This window comes from Caretta caretta, chromosome 7 (genome assembly GCF_965140235.1).
Source record: "Caretta caretta isolate rCarCar2 chromosome 7, rCarCar1.hap1, whole genome shotgun sequence".
Taxonomy (NCBI): Eukaryota; Metazoa; Chordata; order Testudines; family Cheloniidae; genus Caretta; species Caretta caretta.
Genome location: NC_134212.1, coordinates 85,594,588 through 85,606,531, shown reverse-complemented (window position 1 = coordinate 85,606,531; position 11,944 = coordinate 85,594,588). Strand labels below are relative to the sequence as shown.

The 11,944-nt window shown below is 39.9% G+C and overlaps 1 protein-coding gene across 3 annotated transcripts; it reads right to left on the bottom strand.

Annotated features, from left to right (window-relative positions):
- Positions 1 to 707: 707 nt before the first annotated feature.
- On the bottom strand, positions 708 to 11,944 carry SAR1A (secretion associated Ras related GTPase 1A). 3 transcript variants are annotated; one of them, XM_048858043.2, is made up of 7 exons: positions 11,732 to 11,944; positions 9,267 to 9,341; positions 6,038 to 6,157; positions 4,783 to 4,848; positions 3,484 to 3,587; positions 2,749 to 2,880; positions 708 to 1,903 (listed from the first exon to the last, which is right to left on the bottom strand). In XM_048858043.2, the coding sequence occupies exons 2-7, from the start codon at positions 9,322 to 9,324 to the stop codon at positions 1,787 to 1,789; spliced, it is 597 nt and encodes a 198-aa protein (XP_048714000.2). In that variant the 5' UTR covers positions 9,325 to 9,341; positions 11,732 to 11,944; the 3' UTR covers positions 708 to 1,786. The 3 variants fall into 3 exon arrangements, with proteins under 3 accessions (XP_048714000.2, XP_048714002.1, XP_048714001.1); XM_048858045.2 differs by lacking the exon at positions 11,732 to 11,944 and adding an exon at positions 11,643 to 11,706; XM_048858044.1 differs by lacking the exon at positions 11,732 to 11,944 and adding an exon at positions 11,688 to 11,706.

Genomic DNA, 11,944 nt, shown 5'->3' with positions numbered 1-11,944 from the left:
ACAGTGACGTTTACGCAGGAGATTCCAACACTTACCGTAGAAAAATATATGGCTTCCGACACTTCAGTGAATGGTTGATGAAGCTGGCTCAAACTGACAAACTCAGCATAAGTATAAACTGTTTATCTTAATGCTCACTACTACTTCATAGAATATCAGGGTTAGAAGGGACCTCAGGAAGTCATCTAGTACAATCCCCTGCGCAAAGCAGGACCAATCCCCATCTAAATTAACCCAGCCAGGGCTTTGTCAAGCCAGACCTTAAAGACTTGTGGGAAAGGCAATCAGCTGGCAAAAAAAAATTGAGTACTAGTTCAATAATTTATCCCCAAAGTTCCTCTTTCCCTCATTAGGAGTAACAGATGTTGGTATAGGGAATTAAGTGTTAGGCCATCTTAGAGATGAATCTATTTTCCACTTTACAGGAGTATAACACTATCTAGTGTGGGGATTAATCAGAATAATGTCACTGGGACAAGAAGCAACAGGGTTTAAGAGCTAAGATTTGTTTTACTTCCCATTCATATATAATTTTTCCATGACCTACTGGGTGTATGCAAGAGGTTGTGGAAGGCAAATACGCACAAGCTGTTCTCAGGCATTACATTGCATAGTGTCACAATAAGATTCTTCACTTTCCCCTAATAATGAAGGGTACTTTCCAGTTATGAAAGCTTGAATAAGTTTCAACTAAGTATCACCACCCCTTGTGGAGGAAGATATGTCTTTATTTTATTTAACTGAAAAGGAGGAGCTCTAGACAGTAATGAAACTTCAGACAAAGTCTGTTAAGTAAAAAAAGAAGCTGGTGCAGTCTACATGAACAACCTTATCAGATGCAAATGCTGAACACTCATGCTACAACAACAAAATAATGTCATGATTTTTACTGTTATAATACAGTGGAACCCTGAAACAAAGAACATCCTACATTCTAGAGTGAGAACCCAATAAACCTAATCCACTACAGCAGAAAGACTGCTGATGGGAAACTGAACAAGACAGCTACACTGTCCCTTTCATAGCATCACCACTTTAGGAGGCTGAGGCTGGAAACTGCATTCAAACACCTAAGCATGAGGCAGCCACAGAACAGATGTGCTTGTGTGCGTCCTTTTTTCAACTAAAATCCCTGTAAGTTAAAGAAGCTTCATTGCACAAGTCAGTCCCAACAGCACCCTCTTCATGATCACCCAATGTGACACAGCACAACCATCCTATAGAACATTTAAGCCCAAATCTATGTTTATTTAGGATTTTAATATCATGATACTTGGTTCATTAATTTGGGAAATATCTAAATACCATTAAATAGATTAAAAAAACCCTAATAGACTCTGGACCAAACAAGAGAAATGTTAAACCAAAAAAGTTAGAAGGGACACTGCTTACATTAACACTTTTTTTTAAAAAATATAATTGCTTTCTTTAAGTCAATTAGCCACAGTGGTGAGACGTATTCTCTTTTTCAGGTGTTGCAGTACAGCGTGCAGAGTTTTGAATTCCAGATCACACCAGCCCCATTGTAACTGAAAGCCATGGGTTCTGTGGGAAACAATGGCAACTGAAAGGGACAACTTGCACCAGTGTGCAGAATTGAGTTATCTCCCAGCCATGTGGAAAAGAGCTGTGTCACCACTGTGCAACAGGATAGTTGAAAACCAGGAGTCTCTTGGTCAACGCCAATATGTGGCAGGAGAGCCTTCCACATTCTAATAGAAAAGTCCATAAGGAAGCTATGAACAGGATCAGTCCAGAGGAGTAAAACTCTATGTCTGTCCAAACATCAGTCAATGTACTGTGATAGCCAACGAAAGCCTTCGCCATAGCCTTGTCTCTTCAACACGCTGCACATGAACACTTCCATAGGGCGTGTGTTCAGGTCCTTCAGTGGCACATTTCCCTGGAGAATCAACAAAATAGGAAGAAGTTAGAATTGCAACAAGCATTGAATATGTAGGTGCAAGGAGGAGCAGTTTCTTTATCCTTACAAAATGGTAATCCAGGAGTCAAATGCTGGGCTAGCAAGATTTTCCTACTGAAGTTTCACTTGCCAGTCTTACAGAGATCTCTTTAGTTTTATTTTATAGTCTTCTTTATATAGCCTTTTAAACTTAGTTGTCCTGAACTGCACCTCAACAGCTGCTCCTACAGACCCAACAGCCAGACTACAGTGAACAAGAGACTTAGATAGGCAGTTGAGCAATAGAACATTGGAAGCAGACAACGCCAAGTCTGTTTTTAAGTGAGAACATCTGGGCAACTATTTTGATATAGCAGTTGTACAACTTAATGAATTTTAAAATTGAAATATAAGATGCATAGCATGCGAAAGCTCTATGGTGCACTGAAAGTGTATTCTTGCATTTTCCACTATATATTTTAGTATTTGTTTAATCAACACGGCTGTGAAAGAAAGCGCAGTCATTTCTAGACAAGCAAAAGAGCAAGGATGCCTAAGACAGGGGTGGAAGAGTTAGGTGAACATTACAGAAAGCTTCCAAACAAACTACTGCAATCTCTTTCAGAAATACCATGCCTGTACCAAGTCTTAAATATCCAGACAGTTCCCATTAACACTCCAGTATTTTTAATATTTTTCAAATAATATTTGGACAGAATGACCTGGTTAACAAATCCTGATGTGCATTCTTGGTAACACGTAAAAACATTTATAAAAAATATTTCATTCTTAATTCAGTTCCTTATGACTTTATTAATAGCTAAAGGCTCAAACTCTTTTCTTACCTTTCCTGTGGTCTGTCCATAAAGCCCAAAAATCTCCCGCAGTTTCTCCTCACTGATGGCCTCTGGTCTGTCAATTTTGTTACCCAAGATAAGGATTGGCACATTGGATATTGTTTCATCTGTCATTAGTGCCTACCGGCAAAACATAAGTGTTAACATGATGCCCTATAAAAATTCATTATCTGTAGTAACCTTTTATTTCTTTGCTTCAAATCAGAACTGGCAACAATTTAAAACGATCTTTTGATGTTATGGCACTTTGAAGAGGAAAAAATTCCTCGGAAGTGAGTATAAATCTCATAACAAGAGTTTATTGAGGACAGCTATTGTGTAAAGTACACTGACAATTTAAAATGATCGGAAGACTTTTAAAATACAAATTAAGCCTATGAGAGCATGCAAACTTTCAGCCAATTTTTAAATTGGTATTAGTATATGTAGTAAAAGTGTAAGTTCTTCCTGTGGCTCTACAATAGTTAAGAATGGCCTTATTAGTTTAATTCTCCATCTCAAACCTTGCTTTTTTTTTTTTAGGATGCGTTTTTTTTTAAATGCAAAGGGCTTTAACCAAGTCAACTTTTTTTTGAAGGGAGGAAGGGAAGGGAAGAAGATTATAATGCTTGGAAGATTATTCCAAGATATTATTGTATCCTCCACTTGAAGGGGTAGAAATTTTGCATTTGTAAAGCCAGGACATAGCTCCTACATGGAAAAAACTACAGATTGGAAACATACATTAAGCTCAACTTTAGACTCCATGAGACGTGAATGATCAGCACAATCCACCAGAAAGACAATCCCATTAATTGCTGGCAGGTAATTCTTCCAAACCCGGCGAGCTAGAATAGAAAAAAAACAAACATCCCTGTGAAAACCCTGCTTTGAGGGGACAGCATGCCCACATTCAGGAAAAGAAGTAAGAATGATTTGTTTAAAAGTTTAAATACTTCGGATGAGCAGTTGGATTGAAGCCAGTGACTGGTATTAACTGTCAGTTCTACCTTGTTTACCAGCAAAAGTAACCAGACCTTTTTGCAGGCTTCTCACACTATTTTTGAACTTCTTTGTTGAAGAGCCACTTGAGTGCAACAGTAGGGTAACTCATTTTTGTAGTATTCAAAAGCTAAAAATTTGTTCTGCTCAGGTTCTTATACCAAGCCCATCACCATGGTATCATATTAGCCTTGAGGACTGCTTAGACCATGGGATAAAGGTGACATGCAAGAAGAAAAATGGGTTTGTGACCTTTGTTTCTTTGAGGTCTAAGATGTCTGAAACGTTTTTCTAAACATTAGAAGTCCAGGGCTCACTTGACCTGGAGAATTAGTAAAATGGTGACCTATCCCAGAGTTGAGACACAAAGCTGAGAAACCAAGGGGGAAAGGATTTTTGTCAGGGTATTTAAAAATAAACAATACTAGAAGCCTATTTGATTTCAATTACTAATGATCATTTTGGAGAAGAGAAGTCTTAAGAATTCAGCATCCCATCCCCTTCAATTAAGATATAAGTGCTCATGATACAGATAAGTTTCACAGAAGAGCCTTCACAAAAGACAAGGAAATCCAGATTTGACATTCCTGATATTTCTAAGGCAAAACAATCAGAAAGCTTTCAGTATAACCTCTAACATTCTAAAAAAGCAAAGAAAGGTCAACTTTATTTAGAGAGTCACTTGCAAACCACCTTTAGGAACCTTCATTGTGGTTCTATGCATATGTAAGCCTTCTACGGTGAGGGAGAGATTTAAGACAGAAGCGTACTGAAAGGAAGAATTTGTACACACTGTCAAGCAGATGAACCAAGATTTATCTGCTACCGTAAATGAAATATAAGTTAATCAGAATGATTAACTTTACATATAAATAAATATTACCTAATTCTAAATGTTAAAATAAAAGAGCCCATAGTTAGTGGTCTCCCATATATTTTGCTTAAGGCGGTTAAAGTTTAGTATAATTATTAGTGTCAGCATGAACTGTAACACTTAATATTCTTTTCTGTTCCCCAATTCTGAAAAAAGTCTATTCTTACCTTGCTCGTGTCCACCAAGATCAAAAGTTGTGAAAGTCATTCCAGCAATAGTCAGCTCTTCCGATGCTAAAAAAGGAGGAATAAAGTCTTGAGTTAGCTGAATTGCAGCCATTATCACATCCACCATATTTACTGTACCTATTAACACCACTGTAAAATAAATATAAAATCGAAGAATTAGAGTTAGGGTAAGTTTAAGGAAATATACATGTGTTGTAAAGAAAGGACCTGACTAGCAAGTAGAAGGAAGGCCTTGAAAATAATGAGTTATATAAGGCCAAAAGGAATGAAGTAGGGAAGATTTCTGGTTCAAAGAATAACTAATGAAACAAGAAGTTCCTAAAAAGAAGGCCTCTGATAGGGATGACTGCAGGTGGTTTTCAATAAGACAAGACGAACCTGTCTTAAAAAGAGTCAACATGGACCTTCCCACCCCATGTACCAGTGTTACCTCTATGTGAGCCTAGGTGAAATGAAAAAGTTGTTTGTTAGCAGGATGGAGGGGAAAAGATAAGGAGGAAAGACCTCAGGAAGAAGGATGTTGTAAATCTTATTTGGATTAAAATTAAAAATGAGGGTGAACTGTCTCAAACTAGTTGTTAGCTAAAGTGGTAATTGGCTATGACACCATTTGTTTGCTGAAGAGTATAAAAAGTTATGAATTTGAGGTTCTGTGTCAGACCCCACCTGATCATGCTGGAGCACAGCAGGATGACACGGTTTTACCTATTTGTAAGTATATTGCTCAGTATACTTAAATATATATATATATTTTTTAACTGTTTGGGTGTAGTGATTAAAAGCCTAAAAATAAGCAGACATGTTTAGAGCAACTGTATTAAATACCATTTGGCCTTTGGACTTAAAGAGTTTATGGTTAAACAGATGTTTGGTCGTTTCCTATATTATTAATAATTTCAAATAATAATTCCAACCACCATACACAGAATGGTATGAGGGATCTATTTCATAAAGGATAAAGCCACTGTGGATACAAATCATTCACTTTATATAGTTTTACTGATGTTTCATTACAAAACTTACTCAAGTTAAATTTAATTTCACCTCAAGAGACAGACACCACACAAAAGTCCTCACGGTCAGTTTTAAAAAACTAAGTCAATCTCTAAAGATGAAAACTATTATTAAGGCATTTTTCATTATTACAGCTCAATATCTAGTTGCATGAATGATTTTGATGAGGAAAATCCCATGAACAATGGACTCAGTAAAATCAGATCGCTGGATAACTTACTTGGATGTAGCGTTGGGACATGTTGACCCAATCTGTCATCTTTGAGCATGTGCAAAAGAGTGGTTTTACCTGCATTGTCCAAGCCCAAAAACACCAGTTTTCCAGATTTCTTGTACAATCCTGGAAGTGAAAAGAAAATTCAACAGGTTTACATTTGCTCTCATGCAGAAATATGATCTAATACAGATACTAAATACTGCAGTGGTATCACATAATCCACACCTTCCAAAACCAACAGTGTAAAACAGTACCCACAAACCTGCAGCACAGGGAACACAACACTGGGAAATGAACCTATGGTTTTGGGAGGGTAGAGCAATGTGTTAATTATGAGACTGGACAGTATTTTCTAAACTAGTTTTGGCTCCACCTAACAAAAACTCATTTCTGTAAGGACCTTCAAGCTTTTCTTGAAAGCCATTTTCATATCTATGGAATACATGAAAAACTGAAGAGAACAAAGCTACATCAAGTCTATGTATAACTAGGTCCTGTTATAAAATAGATCAGAAGAAACCAATCCTTAGATGTAATGGGTTAAAAATTAATCTGCCATTGAAGACATTTAAAAGTGGAATTAAGATTTTACTCACAAGAAGGTAAAACTGTAAATGGTCTCATCTAGGGCAAGAAGAGCAGAATATGAAACAGAATGAAGTAATGAGAATGCTATTTAGATTGTGTAAACATAAACAGAGCTTGAAAAAATCGATTTCTAAGTGCAGATCTTTCCTGGACAAGTGTCATTTTCTGTAGCATCTGAGCTTTTATTTTTAAAAGTTTTCTGGAACTTGTTTGTGAAGGTAGCCTTCCAAATGTGAACAGATGCAATAAGACCTTTTCAAATCTGCACTGATTCAGAATTGCCACCAGTGTTAGAGAAGAAAAGGGGGATGCGACTGTCAACGATAGGTCAGAAAGCCCTGGTTGCCATCATTAGGAATAGGGAGCCCCCAGGAGTATTCATCCATCCCCATCCCCACTGAAGGGGGCTTCCCTGCAGCCATCTAGCAGAGGTCTCTACACAGAGGTGGGACCTCACTGATACTACCATGCCACCTCAATGAAAGTCTCTGTGCATGGGCACACTTGCCAATCCAGCAAATTGCTGGAGTGGAGACATAAGAAAGGCCACTCTCACAGAATCCTCCGCACCCGCAATGAAACAGCCATCTTCTAGAATGGTAGACAAAGGGCCCACCACTACACTGCTCCCTGGTTTGGAGCCAGCTGAGGTCAGGGTCAGAGGGTAGTTCTGTCTGTGGTGAGCTATCCTCCCACTTCAACAAAGCACCTGGCACAGGGCCACCATAAACTGATTTATCCAGTCGGTTGTGCATTATTAATTTATTGGAGAAGGTAGCAATAACATTGTTCTATCTGGACCCAATCAGCATCAATTTGGGGTGTACTGGGTCTAGTGTGTAGATATAGAGTTGAGCTCAGTTCAACTAGCAATAGTCTGATGTCGTGGGCCCCAGTATTTGGTGGGAGAATCCAATTAACAGGACACTGGACAGAAGAATACATGGATTGGGTTGCTGGAGTATGCTGGCCTGGCAATTCGAAGACTTAGTCCCTGGGCCAGCAGGTACTGGATACATTTTCCAAACCTTAATAAGAGTTAAGTAGCTAAATAATAGGAAATAGAAAAGATACAGTTCAAGGGAAAGCATGAAAATCAATTGAAAAGACTGGAAATAAATTTGAAAACAATTGCGGAGATGTGCTCAGAGTAGTTATCAATGGTTCAATATCAAATTAGGAGGATGTACCTTGTGGGTATCGCAGAGGTCTGTCTGGTACTAGTCAACATTTTTATTAATGACTTACATAATGGGGTAGAGAATATGTTTATAACATTTATGGATAATTGCAAACTGGGAGGGGTTGCAAGCACTTTGGAGGAGAGGATAAGAATTCAAAAGGACCTTGATAAATTGGAAAATTGATCTGAAATCCACAAAATGAAATTCAATAAAGAGAAGTGCAAAGTACCACACTTAGGAAGGACAAATCAAATACACAAATACAAAATGGGGAATAACTGGCTTGGTGATAGTAGTGCACAGGAGGATTTTAGTGGCTCACAAATTGAATGTGAGCGAACAATGTGATGAAATTGCAAAAAAGGCTAATATTCTGAGGTGTGTATAACAGAAGTGTCATACGTCTTACACACAACAAGGTAATTGTCCCACTCCGCCACACCAGTGAAGACTTTACTGGAGTATTATTTCTAGTTTTGGGCACCACACTTTAAGAAAGATGTGGACAAATGGGAGAGAGTCCACAAAAATGAGAAGATAGGACAGAGAAGAGCAACCAAAATGATAAAATGTTTTGAAATACTGACCTGCGAGGATAAAAAAAACTGCGTATGTTGAGAAAAGAAGACTGAGGGGGGTGGACCTGATAACAGCCTTCCAATACATTAAGGGTTATTATACAGAGGAAAGTGATCAATTATTCTACATGTCCACTGAAGGTAAGACAAGTAGTAATCAGCTTAGTCTGCAACAAGGAAGATTTAGGTTAGATATTAGGAAAAATTTTCTAATACTTAGGCAATGGAATAGGCTGCCATGGGAGTTTGTGAAATTTCCGTCACTGGAAGTTTTTAAGACCAGGTGAAACAAATGCCTCTCAGGGATGGTCTAGGTATTGTTGGTCCTGCCCCAGCACAGGAGGCTGGATCAGATGAACTTTCAAGTTCCCTTCAAGCCCTACATTTCTATGATTCTATGTCTAACTTGTAAACCAGAAGGACTGGAGTTATACATGGGTTCTCTTTCAAAGTAAGCCAGAGATTTCCCTGAAACACTATGGGCAGGTCACCTAACCTCTGTACCTACAATTTTGTCCATAAAACTCAGACAATCAGGAGGACTAGGTAATTGTCTCAAAAGTATCATGGAAGGGGAGAGTATCTTCATTATAAACTGCATCTGATTACTGCACAGCAGTACAGTACGAGGTAGAGCTCACCAAATAAAGGGGAAGGAATGTTTTAATATGTTATAGGACTTACATTTTTTTAAAATTCAACTGTGGACCAAGCTACTCTTACTACTTAGGTACTTCGTAAATGAAGGTACAAATGAACTAATCCTACCACCATCATCTCACCAGTATTGTTTGCATTTGCACTGGTTTAATCAGAATGATTTAAAATCTATTTAGTTAAATAAACTTATGTTTGATGGTGAATACACACTTGAAATATTACCTAAAAATTGCAGCACGCTGCTGAAGCCATTGTAAATCCATTCAAAAATGAAAGACATTGTTGAAGATTTGTTGCCTGCAAGAAAATAAACATGAGACATTTATGGATAAAAACCTTAATCCCTATATGCCAGCAAAATTCAGTTGGTAGTAGGGATAGGCATTTGACAGGTCCAAAAATAAGTGGTCAATTGACTGGTCAAATAACGTTAAGTATGATCAAATATTTTAAAGCATTAATTTATCAGAACCATAACAGCAGCAAAAAAGTAAGACTTTATAGACTCCAAAAGGTTTAGCCTTAGATAGATACTCATGACTAATTACAACAAACAAGTTTCAGAGTAACAGCCGTGTTAGTCTGTATTCGCAAAAAGAAAAGGAGTACTTGTGGCACCTTAGAGACTAACCAATTTATTTGAGCATGAGCTTTCGTGAGCTACAGCTCACTTCATCGGATGCATACCGATGCATTCCACGGTATGCATCCGATGAAGTGAGCTGTAGCTCACGAAAGCTCATGCTCAAATAAATTGGTTAGTCTCTAAGGTGCCACAAGTACTCCTTTTCTTTTTACAACAAACAAGTTACTTAACTGAGTTATTTTATCTCAGAAAAATGTGAAAATCAAGTTCTTAAAAAAAAAAGAATGACATCATGATGCAATCAGAAAGCTAGACTGCCTCCTACATCAGGGTATTCTTGCTATGATTTGACTGGTCATTTGACTGATCTATTGACACTATTTGACTGGCTAAGCCTAGTTGAAAGTATACTTGCCTCTGCACCAGAAGGCTGAATTCAAATTTGTTACCCAAATATTACTGGAGTTGAAAGAGGGTGTCTGATCCCTAGTCCCTATTTTGAGTGGATGTTAAAGATCTCTGGAAATTTTCAAACAGCATTTCAAAAAACCTCATTTTAGGTCAACATGTCCTCTTCCACAAACAGGTTCTAAGACTGCATGCATTACCAAATGCTTGCATGCAAGCAGCTATATGTAACAGTGGAGTTGGTGTACTAACAATACTGAAGTAATCGGTCTGTGGGCATTTTAGGATGCACCATTGCATGAAACATCCCACTAACTTCTACATTAACAATAACTGCTCACTTCTAGCTGCTTCCTGAATTACCCTTATGTATCTGCTGCTCTTAACTATCATGCTCATTACCACACTTTCTCTGGTGCAGTTATAAACTGCCAGGTTTCAGAGTAACAGCCGTATTAGTCTGTATTCGAAAAAAGAAAAGGAGTACTTGTGGCACCTTAGAGACTAATAAATTTATTTGAGCATAAGCTTTCGTGAGCCAAGTGAGCTGTAGCTCACAAAAGCTTATGCTCAAATAAATTTGTTAGTCTCTAAGGTGCCATAAGTACTCCTTTTCTTTTTATAAACTGCATGTCTCTGTTTTGGTCATACACAATGTAAATGGTTTCAAAAGTCCATTAGACCAATCTTTGTAAAACTATGTGTTGGTTGACTCTGGAATACATAGAGAGTTCACCCTCTCATTTCAGTAGTAGTCAGAATGAAAATGAAAGGCAAGTCAAATCCTCAGTCAAGGTTTTCCTTCTCAAAAGCTACAGTGCAACTGAATAAAAACAAAGCCTAGCAAAAGGACGAGTATTACAAGGGGAGTTGCAGGTTTATTGGCTGCAACAAGCCACAACTAATGCTTTCAACTTGTCTTGTTTACTCCTATGTCATTATGCCTTTTGTGCTTGTAAGTCTGCAGTGATTTTTTAAGTACAAGTCAAATGAGGAACTTTTTAAAGAAACCTACTGTTGCCATAAGTACGATTGTGGCTAAAGGTTCATTTACAGTGACCAAAAAAAAAGTAATTGCAGAAGGAGGAAGAGATCCTCGTGCAAATAAATTTAACATACTAAACAGGTGCCCGGGGAGGATGTTGAAATCCTGCGTGAGGATACGGTAATTAGGCCGGGGTGAGGTGTCTGCCACAGGGGCCAAGCTCCCACAAGGCACCTGGCCATGTACTCACCCGCGTCCTGACAATCGGGTCGCCCTACTTAAGTGCCTGCGGCTGAAGCCGGGGCTCAAAGGCCCCCATGCTCTGGACTGACTATCTCGGTCCGCCCCCGGCGTGTGGCAGCCCCCGGGAGCGGAAACCCCGCTGCCCTAGACCCACAGGCCCAGGCTAGAGCGAGGAGGGCCCGCAGCGCACGGAGAAGGGAGCCAGACCCCCGCCCCCCACGGCAGAGCAGCTCCCTCACCCGCGCTGGGCCCCCTCTGCGCGCGTAGCGGCTCCCACCCAAACCGACTGCGTGTCACTCTGCTCCCCTCCCCCCGCCAGGCCCGACCGCGGCCCAGCGCCCCCTGCCCGGACCCCTGACGCCGCGCCGCCCATCACCTCCCCCCGCCGCCGCCGCTCGCGGCTCCTCTCCCTGCGGCTGACCCGGGCTGCGGACCCTCGACAGGCGTCGGCGCCCACTCACTTACTCGGCAGCCGCCAGCTACACGCCGGAAATACGTAGCACCTCTTCGGCCGGCTGCTTCCGGGGAATGGGTCCGCCGCGCTGGCTAGCGCGCGCTGCGTGCGGCCGCGGCGTGGTGACGTGTCACGGTTCGGGCTCTGGGTTCGTGTGTCGCCCCCTGCCGCTTGGAGCTGTCCCTCTGGGTTTGCGTTGTAGGCTGTCAGTTCCGCAACGCCGG